Below are 17,894 nucleotides of genomic sequence, written 5' to 3' on the forward strand. Positions count from 1 at the left end.
TAGCTAAGACTGGCTAAGTTAATTTTTGTTTGGTTGCCTTGATTAGTTGGTACGTACAGGTACCCCCTTCACCTTGTTCCTCTCGATAGCGACCGGTGGATACGGGAAGGAAGGAGTCGCCGATGCACCCTCGAGCTGGGCATCAAGTGGGCCGGGCGCGATGCGGTGGACTGTGAACGCGAGGAGGTGGGCCCAAAGCCCGTGCCACCGGTGCGCGAGTAGGCCGTGTGCACAGTGGTACGGGTGCAGCCGAGGCAGGCGAGGATCTTGAGAAGGATGTCATCGGTGAGGGCGCTGATGTGGTCCTCCTCGCCATCCGAGAATATGCCCCCGAGGCCGGTAGAGTGTGGGAGACGCGGATCTCGTATCTCCAAGGTGCTATTCTGCCTTCGCAATCGGAAATGGAAACAAATTTGGAGAGGGTGACGAGGGGTGGAGGAGGATTGGGAGAGGGTGACGAGGGGCAAGATGGAAGCCTAGCTCGTAGACAACCATGGTGCAGGACGGATAGGGTGGCGTTCTCCTTCTGCCGCGAGGTGCCGACCTCCACCATCTCGACCAAGACGGGGATGTTGCCTTCCTTGACGGCGGATGCGGATATGGTGATCTCCATGCAGGGAGGAGCTAGGAAGAGAAGGAGAGGGGATCTCTCCACGTAGGGAGGAAGAGCCGGTAGCAGCCACGTGTGTAGGACTATAATTTACTGCACATATATCACACATTCAAAGAAATAGAAGCACCTTAACGTGATGGTGTCGGGGGCAGGTGCTGGTGTCATATTTTACTCATGAGTGACCAGTTGGGCTTGAAACATATATTATTATATCCCCCCCTCCCCCCTCAAATTAGAGGTCTAGAACTAATTAATGTTTAGCGTAAGCCTAGAAAAAAGAAATTTAAGATGATTTGTGCGGACTATATTGTCTACATAGTATTGACTGGACTTGATTTAAGTTGATGTGGACTTCTAATTCATTGGTGATGATGGATTACTAATTCTATTATTTTCTCTTAAACTTTATATATATTTTTGGTTATATGTTCCAAACTTCCAATAGGTGACTCATCGGTCACCCACAGATGCAGATGTGATATTTTTTTTTGATTGAACTGGAGGGGTTTGCACCCCTGCAGGAAGCTTTATTTATTTAAAAGACGTTTGAAGATTACAAGAAAGGAGGAGAACAAGTTTACAAGTTTAGGAAACAAAAAAAGAAATGAAGAAGATCAACAGAAGAATTGCCCAAGTCCACGCTAAACAAGATTTGCAATCCATTGTTCAATCACCGGAAAATAAGCTCTTTTGGCTCTTAGTAGCAGCCATCCAAATTCTTCTCTGAAGTTTGCTTTTATTGAGACTATGGAAGGTTGAATCTGCCTGAAGATGAAATCATTCCTGGACCTCCAAATTGACCAGGACATTAGTATGATTACCTCCATGAAGAAATGTACTCCTAACTGCTCCTTGAAGCTTTCTAGGATTTTAAACGGGTCAAGATCCAGATCCACTTCAACATTGACAATCGCCCAACACTGTCTGACGAATTGACACCCCAGCATCAGGTGCGTTAAAGATTCTTCAATGGCTTCATTACAAAGAACGCATGTGTAATCGGGCAATTGCATTTTCTTTCTCTTTAGTAGTTCTCTTGTGCTGATTCTGTCTTTAAGCACAAGCCAGAAGAAGACTTTATGTTTGCTTTGACAAGAAGAGGACCAAATCCATCTGTGTGCCAGGTGAACCACTTGACTGCCATTCAGGTGCCTATAAGCACGCTTGACTGAGAATTTGTTGGAGTTCCAGATGTAGGACCATGTATCAGCATGTTCATTTAACTTTAATTGTTGAATCTCCTGCTGTAGCTGTAACATCTGTTGATGTGCTTGACTGGACATAGGCAGGTGAAATAAATTATGAAAGGGCACCGACTGGTAACCTTCTGCCAAAGTTGTGAGCTTATTTTTTGCAAATGATTCTAGTTCAGGGAACCTGTTATCCATAGTTTTGACCCCCCATAAATCTCCCCAGAGGAAGCAAGATTTCCCAGAGTTTGGCTGCACTCTTGCCATGCCTTTGAATTTGGTTAACAACTTTAAAATTCCTCTCCACCAGAAGGAACCCTTCCTCTGTGAACTGGGAAGCTTTCCATCATTGTAGTACTTCTCCCAGACCAGATGGACCCAAGGGACGTTTTCTTTGTTAAAGAACTTATGAAGATGCTTGATTAGTAGTGCCTCATTCTGACTTTTGATGTTAAGGATTCCCAAGCCTCCCTGACCCTTTTCTTTACAAGCAATTTTCCAAGCCGCTCTCGGTTTTTGCCTTGCATTTATATCAGAGCCTCTCCATAAGCATAGCTTTCTTAGCTTATCAATCTTGTCAATTACATTTTGCTGAAGTAGGAAAGTACTCATACAAAATGATGGCATTGTTGTGATTACTGAGTTAGTGATCTCTAACCTCCCTGCCTGGTTTAACCAAGCTGAAGTAGCTGCTAGTCTCTTCTCACATTTGTTCACAAGAGGAGTAAAGTCAATCGCAGTTGGCCTTTTAAGACTTAGTGGAAGGCCCAAGTAAGTGAAAGGTAAAACCCCAGTGGCACAGCTGAAGGTTCTTGCCAGGTGTTGCAACTTTTGAGGGGTAAGATTGATTGGCACCATTATGGACTTATTGTAATTCACTTTAAGCCCAGTTGATTCCCCAAAAGAGTGAAGGAGGGCCTTTAGAGTCAGCAGCTGTCTACTGCAAGCCTCCATTATTAGCAGAGTATCATCAGCGTATTACACTATTGGGAAATCCTCTGTGTATGCCAAGGGGATTGGTGACCTGAGAAGACCTCGCTGCTTTGCTTTGTTGACTATGGATTGAAGCAAGTCAGCAGCTACTACAAAAAGAAGAGGGGACAGAGGGTCACCCTGCCTGACTCCTCTTTTGCACTTGAATCTCTTTCCTTGTACTCCATTTAACAGCACTGAGGAGGTTGCAGAGTTTAAAATGCATTCAATCCATTTTATCCATCTTTGTCCAAACCCCTTTGCCTGTAAAATATTGAGGATTGCACCATGTTCAACTTTATCGAAGGCCTTTTCGAAGTCCAATTTTAATATGATAACCTCCTTTCTTGATTTGTGACAGTTGTATATGTATTCAAAGGCCCAGGCAAGACAGTCCTAGATTGTTCTTGTCTTGATGAAACCATACTGGTTTTGATGCACCAAGTCTTTGATTCTTTGTTGTAGCCTGTTTGCCAACAGCTTTGTCAGTAGTTTGATTGATGAATTTAAAAGAGAAATAGGCCTATAGTCATTCACTGTCAAAGGGCTTTCATTTTTTGGGATGAGGACAATGAAGGAGTTGTTAATGCTGGAGATTGACATTTGAGACGAGTGAAACTGCTGGCACATTATTATGAAGTCATCTGCAATTAGGGGCCAGCATTCTTTGATGAACTCATTGGTAAAGCCATCAGGTCCTGGAGATTTGTTGTTTGGTAGATTTGACACTACTGACTCAATTTCCTCATATCTGAACGGCTCTTCAAGTGAAGTTAAATCCTACTCTGGTTGGATTAATTGTTCTAGGTCGAAAAGCATCTGATTGTGCTCTGTGATCCCTAGCCTCTCTCTAAAAGAAGACCATAGCAGTTGTGCTTTTTGTTCATGACCACATAGAGAGTTTCCATGATGATCTAGTAAGCTAGTGATTCTATTTTGCCTGTGTCTTATTGTTGCTTGAGCATGGAAGAATTTCGTTGCAGCATCACCCTGTTTTACCCATGTTACTTTGCCTCTTTGCTTCCAGTAAATTCTTTGCTGCTTGAGAAGTTGCACCAACTTTTCTGCTACTATATTTCTGAAGTTCCATTCTTGTACAGATAAGTCTCTGAAAATTTCAATGGTTTCGAAGAAGTGTAGCACTGATTTGATTTTCCCAATAAGAATGGCTAGTTTGGGCAGGCTTTTTTTCCATACTTTTAAGTCCTTTCTCAGGTTCTTGAACTTTGCTGAAATAAGTCTTGCTGGGTCAGTGATATTTTCAGGCCCTTTCCAACCGTTTACTGCAACAGAGATGAAGTCATCATTGCTAAGCCAATGGTTTTCAAATCTAAAACTGCTTGCTTGTGGAATTTGTGTTGCAATCTCAATTACACAGGGCCAGTGATCAGAGACCTCCATTACCAGAGCTTTTACTATGGTGTCGGGGTAATGCTCAGTCCATGAATTTGATGTAAAAAACCAATCAAGCCTTTCCAGCAAAGGTGGGAACTGTTTGTTGGTCCAAGTGTACTTTCTACCATGTAAAGGCAGCTCAATTAGGCCTAAATTGTTAATAGCTTCATTAAAGAGGAACATTTCATTGAGATCAGCCCCCTCTCTATTTCTGTCTTCAGGTCTCCTTAAAAGATTGAAGTCCCCTACAACTAACCAGTCTTGGTCCTCAGGCATTTCAATATTTTTAAACCAATTCAGAAACTCCCTTTTCCCAGTTGCAGTGCAAGGTGCATACACCGAGGTCAGCAGCCAGGACTCGTTATCTAACCTTGAAGTTAGCTCGACCGAGATTGCAAACTCATTACTGAAGGACAGGTGGCCAGAAAAGGCACCACTTTTCCATGCAATCAAAATCCCTCCAGAGGCTCCAATGGAAGGAAGGAACTCATAGGAGTCAAAGTCCGTGGGGCAAATTCTTCTGATGAAACTCATATCAAAATCTTCCTTTTTTGTTTCCTGAAGACATATAATTTCAGCTCTGCTCTCAAATATTTTGTCTCTTATAGAATTCCACTTTCTATCACTGTTTAGGCCCCTGACATTCCAACTCAACACTTTCCAAGATTTCTTAGTGTTCATAGAAACCAAAAACAAACGAAAGGCCTAGGCCAAAAGATCCCCAGGCAAGACAGCTCAAACAAGTTAAAAGCAAGGAAATTAGAGAAGAAACCAGGTAAGAAAGCTGAAACAAGTAAACCCACAGGGTTACTGAAAGTAGCAGGGTTGAAGTAGCTGTCCATTACAACCAAAGTACTAGTAAAAAAGGAAGTAACTAAAGCAAAATGCAAACAGGTACAGTTGCACCCAAAGTCCTGCTCCACCTCCATGGGCATCTTAGAATCAGTCCCTCTTCTATCTTCGCACCAAAAGTCCCCTTCCCTGAAATCTCTAGCTATCTTCATTCTGCTTGCTTTGTTCTCCCTCATCTGCAGATTTTCCTTTCTTATCACTGACTTTTCTAGCTTTCTTGCCAACAGGCTCTAGCTTTCCTTTCCCCATTAAAGTGATTTCATCAAGTTGATCCTCTTTCATGTCACACAGTTCAACTCCAATCTTTCTCAGAGCCACCGAGGGTATGGTTGGGATACCAGCCGAGCAAGCCAAGCAATTCTTATTACAGGAAGATTTAAACCCTTGAGAGTTGGCTTTCACCCTGTTACTTCTTCTAACCACTGAATCAACGATAGGAGTTGCAGATTTTGCTTTTCTCCCTCTTTTTTTGTAGGAGTAGAGCCTTGATCCTCCAGCATTTCCTCTGAAACAGCTTCTTCAATTGACTTGGCAATTTCTGGCCCATCAGTAAGCATCAAGCAGGTCTGGGCTCCCTCTCCCATTTTTTCAGTAGGAATTGGGCTTAATTCATCGTGGCCCAGACTTGAGAAAGAACCAGAGCCCAGATTTAAGCAAGAGCCCAACCCAGCGTTAAGGAGGCTTTTAGCCCAATCATGCTGTGCAGGGGCCTCCACTAAGGCCCTGAGAAATGGAGCCCAAGTTTTGGGGACAGCCACCAACTCCCTTTCCTTTAACCCAACATTCAAATTCAAACAGGATTTTATTGGCGCCGAATGATGCTGCCTCACTAAATTTTGCACATTAGGTGCATTGAAGAAGAAGGTTTTTACCATTCCAATTTGGGCATTTTCGTGCACACTGATATCCTGGCCACTTTCAGCTCGAACCAACACATTTTGGCACATAGACTCTTCATTTCCATCTTGTTCCTGATGAACAGCCTCTGTAGAGACATTGGACTGACCCAGAACCTCATTTTGCTCTTCTAGAGGCTGTTGCATATTCTTTAAGGGCTGCTGAGGCAATAAGATGGAATTCATTGATTGAACCGGGTCAAGGTTGGTTTGATCAGCTGAGGCTTGTGTGTTCAGGACATAGATTGGATCCTGAGGCTCCTGCATTTGCATCCCTTGATGTTGCTGAGCCAAATCCTCGGTCGGCTCCTGCAGGTCTTGTAACTGAAGCATCTGATTTTGCTGATCCAGGCTAAAGGCTGGCTGCAGCCACTCCTGATTCCCCACAGCCTCATTTAGCTCATTATTCTGCAAAGGCTCCTCTCCCAACAATGCTTGATCAGGCTGCACATTCTCCTGCTGAATCTGTTGCACATTTGCATTTTGGTCATCCAGGTCCTGATCAATCTGCTGCTGCAATTCATCCAAATCCATCATGACTTCCTCATCAGGAATCATTGCTTGAAACTGAGCAGGCATTTGTACTTCAATCCCCACTTGAGCCAGCATTAACTCAGCAGGAAGGTTGTTTGGAAGGGCTTGTTCAGGTGGAGCAATTTGAAGAACCACCTCCTGCTCAAAACCTTGTGCTGGATCAATAACCATTTCCATGGGATCATCTTGCATTGGCAAGTCATTCAAATCTTGGACCACAGCTGCAGGTCCAGCCAAATTCAGTTGCAGTTGCTGGATGGGCTGCTGAGGTGGCCACTCCCCCCATCCTGGTAGTTGCTGCTGCTGAGGTCCCCCCTCTTGGAAGTCCTGCTGCTGTTGGTTCCCCTGAAGCTGTTCCCCCTGTTGCTGCCAGTTATTGTTATCTTCATTTGGAAGAATCGGAGCAAGCACCTGCTGCCCCAACCCAAAGAAATCATACAACATTGGCCCACCATCCTCTGGCAACTGTGGCACTAGCTCTTCCTCAGGCGCTTCGTGTCCAAGGTTTTCATGCTGCAGGATTTCACACTGGACAGTCCAAGAGTGACCCTGGTGACCCGGAGCATCTGAGAAGACCGAGAAGTGCGGGATGTCCTCCAGATCCACCACCCTTACTTTTACTAACAGTCTGGTGACTACCACTGTGTTGATTTCAGTGGTTTCAGTGTACCACGAAATGACACTAGCCACAGGCCCAAGGACTGCATCAATACAATCATCCGCCCAATAATCTTCAGGCAGACCCAAAAGCATAATTAGGCACTCGTGATTAAAGGTCACGCTCCTCCAGTTTCTTCCTTGGTTATGCCTTACAAAGGTGAATAAAGCCCCATCAAACTCATGCGGGCTGTTGACTACAAAGTTGTCTCTATCATAGTCATTCCAGAAACGGACAAAGGCTTGACCTAGATGGCACCTCTGCACCTCTCTGATTCTAACTCTCCTGTCCACACAAAAGTCTCTGATAACTTCTTCTACCACAGGGAAGTGCAGGACATTACCAGGGATAGGGAAGATTGTGACGATTGCCAGATTCTCGTTTCTTGGAACAGGCCTCCTAGGCGCCATAGTCCTGATCATCACCGGCCGATTTGGAATGTTGAGGATGTTCATCCCCCTTGGCTTGAAAGGATTCGGATCAGCTCTCTGGAATGCCATGCTTGACGACGCACCCGGAGCTTGAGGTGAAGGCAATGGCACTCGACGATTTCTGTGAGAGTGAGAGTGGGTGGAAGTGACAGTGGTTGGATGGCGCAGTGAATGCAGAGCGGTGCTGGTAAATATTTCCCTTCTCTGATTAAACTGATTTACCCCCCGCAATTCTTGATCCACTGCTGCCCTGTGGGTCTGATTGCCATCGGGTCCACCTGTCAACGGCTGTTCTAGCTCGGCCGATCTTACTATTGGTTCCTGGAATGGCAGCGGCTGATCGGTGCAACTCTCTGTGCGGGTTCCGCCTCTTCGGCTTCCCTGGATTGGGCCTACCGCCGGCCCATCAGAGGATCTCCTTTCCAATCTCCTCTCAGATCCTAGTCCACGCCCAAGATTAAAAGGCTGAATCACTTTTTTCCTCCAAAACCGGGCTTGTCTGCATCGGGCAGCGACGTGACCCTCGCCTAAGCATGCATGGCATCTGACAGGAGATTTGCACACTTCCCTAACGTGTCCATTAGTCAAACATCTAGGGCACCTCCTCAGCGACAAATCCTCAGCAGGATTTCTGTCAGAGAAAGGTTGAGACGACACCCCCAAATTCAAATTTAAGTTTAAATTACTTCTACAGCCATCCGAAGGATGAACTGAACCAATAGGAAGACCCGAGCCCTCTCTTGCATTTTTTTCCCCACTAACAGCCAGAGATTTAGGACGAAGTCCATTAATCGGCACACGATTTGCTCCTGTGAGAGGAACTGAGCGGACCACATCTGCAAAAGACTGATCCGGGCTAACCCGCCTTGCAGGGGACGAAGCACTCCTGCCTACCACAGACCAGGAAGCGTCTTCTTCCTTGCAGAATAAACTCCATTCTCGCTTCCAGTCCGGACCTCCAGAACCCCACAGATGGAAGAAGACTTTGAAATGGGTGCAACCAAAAGAACGCAAATTGAACAGATGAAAACCCACCCATTTCGAAGCAACAGAGAAGCGAAACACTCGATCAGCAAGTTGCAAAACGTCGAAATCCAAATCAACACCTCCCAGGGTCGCCTGAAGGATAGCACCCACAGAAAGAGGCGTGAGCTTATCTTAGATCGCCCAAACGAGGCGACCAAGAAGAAAGCATGCCTTTTACACAGAGGAGTAACCGTGGACTTAAACCTCTCCCGGATCACCTTCCGGATGGCTATGCCCGGCAAGGCACAGAGGGCAGCAGCGTCCATGAGAGCAGCAGAGCAAGGGGCAAGCGGGAGGGCAGAGTAGGAAGTCGTGCGGAGGAGGCACACCAAGAAGGACACGAGGCGAAGGAAACAGGAAGTTCAGCGAGAAGGCGCGGAAGGGGGAGAGATCACCTTGGCTCCCACCGGAGAGGAGGGCCGGCGAGAGGCGTCACGCGTGCAGCGGCGCGGCGCCGCGAGCGTGGACTCGACATCTCTATGTAGGAACACAATAGCTATGCAGATGTGATATTACACGCGCGTCAGTATCGTCGAGAGCGGACATAGCGAAACATCACTAGCGTTAAAGATGGATTTTGTCAACCTCCCGCGGAGTCCACTCTGGTATCGATTCTTTACAAGGCATCAGCATACAGCCTGTTTTTTCTAAGTATTTCAGCCCAAACTAAAAGTGTAATATTTTGGCTAGCGATCCAAGAAGCAAATTTCAGCCCATGATTAAAAGTCGTTTGGGCCTCTAACAAATGCTTTGAAACACAAATATAAAGGGGGAAAAATCAATTTACCTTCTTAAACTATAACTATAAGCCTAATTTTCCTCCTCAAATTTTAGAACTAACATTTTACTCCCTAGACTCTTAAAACCATTAGATTTATCTCCCTATCATGGTTTGGAGTGGTTTTGTAGATTTTTTTAATCTTTTTAATTATTAAATACTTGATAAGGTTTTTAACCACAAAAAAATGTCTCTAAGTTTGAAAAAATAGAGGAAAATCATAGAGATGAATCCAAATAAAATATTTGTAGCTTGTGAAAAATATCTTTAGAAGCTCCAAAAAAATAAATTTATCTCTAGGAAAAAGAGAGAATAAAATACCCAAACAATGCTAGGAGTTTCTCAAAACTTTCTAATCCATGTCTAACATGTTTTGGAAGTTTTGCATAACAAAAATATAAAACACAACCAGCATGAATGCTCAATGCATTCATGCCATGCATTTCGTGCTTGTCGCGTCTTAGAACCACTTTAGGATTCACTGTATTCTACAATAGAGGGCCGGGTTGGGCACTAGTACTCACCTCTCATCTGATCAGCCTCCCATCTATTGTTACACTCCTCTGTCGTTTTTATTCCTTGCCTGTCCAGGGCAAAGAATGGAATGAATCACGTGGTTCATGCCTTGTTTAGTTGGTGAATTTTTTTGTTTTTGGCTACTGTAGCATTTTCGTTTGTATTTAGTACTTATTGTCCAACTATGGATTAACTAGACACAAAAGATTCATCTCATAAATTACAGGTAAACTGAACTGTGCAATTAGTTATTTTTTTTATTTATATTTAATACTCTATACATGCGCCGTAAGATTCAATGTGACAATAAATCTTGAAAATTTTTGAAAACTAAACCAGGTCTCAGTCATGGCAAAAGGCAACCCTGCAGACAAGTATATATATACATATGCTATATATCCACGAGTCAGCATGTGCGACTAGTAAGAGGCGCTCACCGTATCAGAAAAGTCATTGGCGTTCCTGTATATATAAACCGCGCTCTAATTTGTTCTGCTCATCAGTCAGTCAGATTCAGATAAGAGGCAACACAACTCACAGAGAGCTAGCACTAGCAACTAGCAGCTGGATCACCAGCAGCGTTCGTGAATTCCCCTCCCCTGTGGAATCAAGATCAGTCCATCATGGCGTTCTACAAGTACGGCCTGGCGTTCTTGGCCGGCACAGGCTTCGGCGCGGCGATGACGACCCTCCGCAACAGCCGGTGCCCCCTCCACAAGCACGACTCCTGCTCCTGCCACCGCCGCCGCGTCGTCGGCGCAGGCGAGTCACCGGAGACCGGCGGCCGGGGGAGCGAGGAGTACTACGACGACGCCCAGGAGAAGGGGAAGAGATGCCCCATCCCAAGAAAGGACGGCAAGGAGGAGAAGAAGGGAGACAAATCCGAGGGGTCGTCGGACTGATCGATTCTAGCCTCATGGATGGATCGGATATACAGGGCCTTGTTTAATTCCAAAAAATTTTGCAAAACAGGTACTGTAACACTTTCGTTTGTATTTGACAAATATTATCCAATCATACACTAACTAGGCTCAAAAGATTCGTCTCGTCAATTTCGACCAAACTGTGCAATTAGTTTTTATTTTCGTCTATATTTAATATTTCATACATGCGTCTAAAGATTCGATGTGACGGTGAATGTGAAAAATTTTGCAAAATTTTCTGGGAAGTAAACAAGGCCTAGATGTGTGTCGCGTTGTTACTTCGTAATAATAATAGAGCACTGCATGTCTATATGTATATGGTATCGTATTGATGTATCACTAATTATCTTGCGCTTATATATATGCCTTAATTTTGCTGTGCACAAGACTGACGCACTCTAAAGCCTGAATAACCAAAGGTAAATGAATGAACAAATCAATAAAAAAAAAGGCCTGCTATGACTGATCCACTGAATATAATCCAGAATTCAGATAATTTCATCGTCTACAGAGTACAGACAGCGGAATATATATAATCGGGTTGAGTGTCTGCAGTCAGCACAGACGGCCGGTGATCCGCCAGCCATCAACGTACCATACCACTGATGAACAAAGTGCTGATTCTTTATTCGGTTCCATCTGCCACTGATGATCCATGCTTGCATGCATGCTTATGATCCCTTTGTAAATTTGTGCACCTGCTGCAGTTTGAAAGGTACGGTGTCCACTGTCAGTCGAGGCGCCGGAGCAGCACGACCGCTAAGCAGCTAGTAGCACCAATCAGGTGAAATATATGATGACGATTGACGAACACTAATCCATTATTAGACTACTAGCTCCAGCAGTACTGTATGATTAGCGATTAAGCAGGAGTAATTTATTCCGATCGATTCCGAATATAATTCCCGAACGCTGGGCCCACTACGAGGACGGCAACTCCATCCATCTATCACTATCAGCCGTGGGTTCGCCGCAACAAAGGTCTTGTTTAGTTGTAAAATTTTTTCGCAAGATGAACACGATTTTCATTTGTATTTGATAAATATTGTTTAATCATAAACTAACTAGGTTTAAAAAATTTATCTCGTAAATTATAGATAAACTGTATAATTAATTATTTTTATCTATATTTAATGTTCTATACATAGGCCACAAGATTTGAAGTGACTGAAAATCTTTTTTAGAAAAATGGATAGTAAACAAGGCCAAAGAAAAAAAAACGAAACCGCGTGCTGCTGCTGCCTTGGTGGGCAGGGCAGGGCATCCATCCTGCGGCTGCAACTCACCCGTTGACCCTTGCACAAGAAGTTGATCACGGCCTCCTCTTCCTCGCTCATCTATCTCTGTCTGCCTACACATCAGAGAACCTGCTGAAGACTAGTAGTACTATATATGCAATACTACCTCTTTTTTCAAAAACATGCAATTATCCTTTTAAAAAATTACAAACGTTATGTCTTTATGATATCCAATACATATAATCAGATAAATGTTGTTAAGCCCTTCTGTTGGGGTTCAAGCCCCCCTAGCTGCTGTATTGCTCTGTTTTCTTGTCTTTGAACTGCTTTCAAACTCGTCGGTGTATTTCCGTTGCCAGTAATGGAAATGGGATAACTCCTAGTTCGAAAAAATATAATTAGATGAACCACTAAATATAGTTTAATAGTATAACTATCTGAAGTCATAAATATTAATACTAACATTTGTATGAATATAGTACAAACTTACATCAATTGCATCGCTTTACGACGAAGGTAGTAATTCCTTTAAATTTCTGACCAAGCTTTATAGTTGTACCTTGCTTCCTCGCCTTCTTTTCTTGCACCCTTGTGCAAGAAACAAAGTCAAAACAAAGATAGGGTAGAGATTAGATGATGCTTCAGGTCAAGCAATGCAAGCAGGGCCAGCCTAGCTAGCTGCAAGTATATATACGAATTAATGGCTGTAGGCTGCTACAAGCAAACTGCCATCACTCATCAGTCATCACTCATCACTGACTTGCGAATTGCGATAGATCCACACATTGATAGCCCAGCAAGCTCTTTAAATTTGCTTGTTTGCACCGTGCTGAGTGATCCAGCTAATAACATACTTACAAAAAAAAAGGCTCAAGAAGCCATGGGGTGCTTGCTCCGCCGGCTGTTCCCCTTCTTGGTCGGCACGGCCGTCGGGGTGTACGCGGCGCAGAACTACAAGGTGCCCAACATCCGCCACCTCGCCGACCGCGGCGCCGACGCCGCCAGGCGCTACGAGGAGGCCTACCGCAAGAAGCCTGCCGTCATGGACGACGACGGGAGCAGCACCGGCGCCCGCGGCAGAAAGAAGAAGGTGGTGCAGCAGGTGGACAATATTGACGACGACGAAGAGTAGCCACAGGTGTGGTTGATCGATGCGTCTCTGCATGCATGCCTGACGACGGACACGGAGCATGTTGTTAATTAGTAACATTATTACAGCTAGTGTGGTAGTTGCGCTGCATACAGAGTAGTGTGAGTGGGGATGGTAGTGTTATTTGTCGCTTTAGGTTTCCTCGATTTACCTTGTACTACAATATGGCTATGACTTCGATGTGAATTATTGAATAAATCAAGATTGCCAAACTCAGAGTTACCTTAATTCTAAATTATATAAGTCACATTGAATTTTCTAGATGAATAGTTTTTTTTTAGAAGTCACAACAATGATGCTCATTCCAAAATGATCACACAAGTCAAAACTCTATAGAGGTGTACAATAGTACCCGGACAAGAAGTAAGATCGAACATCCATACCTGTGCCTGGATAAGAGTTGATTCATGTGTCCCTAACCTTTCTTGATTGTGGCTGACGTACTAGCCCTCCTAGCTATCATGTGCTCCATCTTGCACTGAATCCACCATGCAGTTACCCAATCACTACAAGATATAAGTCTTACCAATCTCATACTTGGTATGTGGTCCATTCCGGGTTAGTAAAACTCACTACAACATATACAATGGTCCATTGGTACTCAAGCCAGCTATACCATTAGAGATCCCCTCTTGTTGTGGTCTTGCCCCTCACCAAACTTTTTTTCTTGGCAAATATGTTTCCGAGCCATTTTTAGGTTGCTCTTGTTTTAGTCAACTTAAGTTACCCATCAGGTTATCCTTTTGCTAAGTTTTAGTACTCCCTCCATCCCAAATTGTAAGTCATTCCAAGAATCTTGGAGAGTCAAACTTTTCTAAATTTGACCAAATTTATATGATAAAATAATAATTATTATGATACCAACTAAATATCATTAGATTCTTCCTTAATTATATTTTAATAGTATACTCACTTTACGTTACAAATCTTAGTATTTCTCTCTATAATTTTGGTCAAACGTGAAAATGCTTTGACTCTCCAAGATTGTTGGAATGACTTACAATTTGGGATGGAGGGAGTAGATTTTAAGAAAGTGATCTATTTTTGACGTGTCTAAGCTGAAAAAAGTATGATTAGCGAACCATCCCATATATCGAATGTTGTCTATATATGAGATTTAATTTCCAAAGTGAGAGTTGAACGAATTATAGTGGAGCAAGTATATATTATTTATTATCCCGACCTAGTCATGTTGCTATGCATCTAACAAACATACATGAAACCAATGTGCATCTAAAATAGAGCTTCTTATATAATGGTGACCCTTTTTAGGGAAAAGATGGTCCTTGCTAGCACTTGACCCTTTCTTGCTCCTGAAGTTGAGACTTTATGACGAGAATCTGCTACATTGTGGCTTGAACTTGCGGGTTATACTGAACATCTTATTAGGGTGAGTAGAGTTCCATTTAGGGTTTCTACGATTGATGACCATGTATCAGCCTCGAGGAGATTAGAATCAAAACAACTATGGACAGCCATCTTGGGACAATGGGTGGTTGGCGGTCACATCCATCTTGTTTTATCTAGAGACTAGAAGTATTTTTCCATATTGCACCTAGGATTGCAGCTTGAAAGTTGAAAGCTTAGGGAGAAAAACACAATTTACAGTTTGGTAAGGGTGTTAGCAAAAGTTTTAACAAGTGTGGTTTCCAGGTTGTGACAATTTATAATTTGATACAAGTTTTGTAAATGTTGTATGATAATTTATAAATGGGGTTTCAAAACTACTTCATTGCATCGGTCTCTATGCTCATTAAATATGTGAAATAATCGTGGAGAAAATTCAACAAAAACACTACGAATTTTTCAGTTATGTTAGGCCAGTCTCAGTGGGAGTTTTAAGTGAGTTTTATTCGCATTAAATAGGTTATCACATAGTCATTTTTGATGATATGTTAGTGTATTTAAGGCGAGAGAAACTCTCTAGGCAAGATTACAAACTCTATATAAGTCTTTAAATTAAATGTCTTTCAAACCATATAATAAAACTCTCCATTTAGAATGAGTGGTTTATTTAAATTTTATTTTATTCCATATGATATGGTAACTTTAAAAATAAACTCATCATTGATACTGGCCTTATAAAATCCTTCCTCGTGGTGAAAGAAAACCAGAGATTTATCTCACCACAGAAGAATGTCATGGGCTCATGGGAATAAGGCCCATCCAGGCCCACTCCAGGCCTGCCCCGGGCCCAAGCAAACTCCTGCTGCCCAGTGCCTTCTCTTCTCCCGTACACGCCGCGTGCGCGCGCCGTGCTCTCTCTCGCTCGTCAGGACAACTGCGCGACCGCCGCTGCCCGACGCCAGGCGCCCAGGTCTCCGCCGACCCCTTCGCCGGAGACGAACGAGCATCCACAGGTACGCGCATCCCTTCTCCTCCCTTCCTGTTGTGCGAAACCTAGCTCCCAAACCCTAGCTTGAGCTATTTGTCTATCTGTATATACTCGGATCTGATTCTGATCTAATTAAGTCTACACATGTGTTATGCCTACCAACTTCGAGAATTTGTGTCTGGGCTGGGTTCCTATATTTCTTTCTTACTGGACAAACCACTGTGAGAAATTTGTGTCCTGGATTAGGCCTTGTTTAGTTCCCAAAATTTTTCAAGATTCCCCATCACATCGAATCTTGCGGCACATGCATGAAGCATTAAATATAGACGAAAACAAAAACTAATTACACAGTTTACCTGTAAATCACGAGACGAATCTTTTGATCCTAGTTAGTCTATGATTGGATAATATTTGCCACAAACAAACGAAAGTGCTACAGTGGCAAAATCCAAAACTTTTCCCAAACTAAACAAGGCCTTAGTTTTTGACATTTCCCACTTGGCCACTTGCATCCAGAATAGTCCTGCTTATCGGTGATGCTAGTGCTTGTGTCCGGGAGGAAGAATTGTTTTTCTTTCCCGGATTATTTATCTTGTGGCAGTAAACTTGCATCTGTATTAACGGAGAATGATGCTAGGCTGATGAGATGCTCTGCTATGCAAGTTTTCTCACTTAAAACTTATACTTATAACCTATTCCTCCTTACGTCTTGAACAGGTAATTCTGATATTATGATTTATGAGGTAGTTAACCAAGATTCATCAAATAGTTGATGAGGTGATTACAAACTGCTGACATTACTTTTGGCAGCATATAGTGTATAGATTCCTCAAATAGTTGATGAGGTGATTACAAACTGCTGACACTACTTGTTTGATTATATTGCTTGTTAGGTGATGTTTATGACTGATTTCTATTTATTGCTACAGAAATGTATTTCCTCTATGTCAATGTGTTTGCCTTTAACTGTTTTATTGTGTGCCTCATATGCTGTGATGAACTCTTAGGTAGCACCTGTGCTTAAAAGATGTTTTTCTCTTCACAGGTTTTTCTGTTAGTGATTTTGTTCTCTGGTTATCTGCTCCACTAGGGGAAAAATGGCAAGCAGAGCAGGTGGTGATGGCAAAGAAGCCATAAATGAACAAGTAGTCGCCAACACTTACACCAACATGCGTACCGAAATGAACCAGCTCTACACGAAGATCACAGAGCTGGAGATGGAGGTCAGTGAGCACTCCCTTGTGATAGGCGCGATCGAGCCACTGGATCCCTCAAGGCGGTGCTACAGGATGATTGGCGGTGTCCTGGTAGAGAGGACCATCAAGGAGGTCCTTCCTGCTGTAAAGCGCAATAAGGAGGGCCTCGAAGAGGTGATTGCCCGCATGCATGAGGCACTGGAGAGGAAGAAGAAAGAGATCACCGAATTTGAGCTCAAGTACAAGATCAGGATCCGGAAGGCTAACAATGATGCCAAGGATGAAGGTGGCAAGAAGGAAGGCACTGCACAGGGAGTCCTTGTTGGTCCTGCCGGACAGTAATAAAATTTAATTAGAGAGACCTGGATGCTACGAGTTATTATCCTTTAGACAGCAGGGAGGTGGTTGCTCTTTGGTAGTTGTGTAGGCTTTGGGGTGACATACTTCTGTAGAACCGGTGATTTTGTGTAAAATCCAATATTATCCTTAGATGAGGACCCCATTGGGAATTGGAATAGTTTGATAAGATGTGATATGGTTTCTGCATCTGTTCTTCTGTTGGATCGGTTATCCAAGTGTTTCTTCTTGTTGATGGCATGTGTCGATTTTCGTAGGACTACAATTTCTGTCTGGAGGTCCTTTTTACTATATTTTTCAGATGATTATGGGAAGTCGTCTGTATGATTATTTCAACCTGCTGACTCACTCCAGTAGTGTTTTCCTGTGTTTGTGCTGTGGTGCGTGGTTCCTGTTTTCCTGTTTCCAGCCATAAGCCCATAGTCATCTATCATGTTTAATTTTTGAGTTTGAGCAGACCACACGCTTACACTTGGTGTGCCTACCGGGCTAAAAACAAAAGCTTATAGAGCTGCCCTGGGGAGAGCCTTGAATGCTCTGTTCCTTCATATCCCAAAAACAGAGCAGAGCAGAGCAGGACAGGGGCTGAAGCCAAACATGTAGGCATTTGCAAAGCACACACCTCATGTCATGTCGTTGAAGATTGAAGTTTTTTGTCGACTGCCTCTGCTAGTGAGAGCAAATTGAGACATTTGTTTGGACGCACGAAATTTCAGTGACAAGTGAAATGAGAAATCGAATTGAGCTGGTTTTGTTTTTGTGATGGTTTCATTTGGGTTTCGGAAGGCAGGTGGGTGGCTGTGGCTTTGCTTTCCACGAGCGCGCGACGACGGC

At 43.5% G+C, this 17,894-nt stretch overlaps 2 protein-coding genes across 3 annotated transcripts; both read left to right on the forward strand.

Annotated features, from left to right (window-relative positions):
• On the forward strand, positions 12,745 to 13,366 carry LOC8076594. The gene has a single exon (XM_002443838.2). The coding sequence runs from the start codon at positions 12,903 to 12,905 to the stop codon at positions 13,152 to 13,154; it is 252 nt and encodes an 83-aa protein (XP_002443883.1). The 5' UTR covers positions 12,745 to 12,902; the 3' UTR covers positions 13,155 to 13,366.
• Positions 15,378 to 17,295, forward strand: LOC8067861 (probable prefoldin subunit 2). 2 transcript variants are annotated; one of them, XM_002443839.2, is made up of 2 exons: positions 15,378 to 15,532; positions 16,553 to 17,295. In XM_002443839.2, the coding sequence occupies exon 2, from the start codon at positions 16,605 to 16,607 to the stop codon at positions 17,043 to 17,045; it is 441 nt and encodes a 146-aa protein (XP_002443884.1). In that variant the 5' UTR covers positions 15,378 to 15,532; positions 16,553 to 16,604; the 3' UTR covers positions 17,046 to 17,295. The 2 variants fall into 2 exon arrangements, with proteins under 2 accessions (XP_002443884.1, XP_021320689.1); XM_021465014.1 differs by having other exon boundaries at positions 15,393 to 15,532; positions 16,598 to 17,295.

Source organism: Sorghum bicolor, chromosome 7, assembly GCF_000003195.3.
Source record: "Sorghum bicolor cultivar BTx623 chromosome 7, Sorghum_bicolor_NCBIv3, whole genome shotgun sequence".
Taxonomy (NCBI): Eukaryota; Viridiplantae; Streptophyta; class Magnoliopsida; order Poales; family Poaceae; genus Sorghum; species Sorghum bicolor.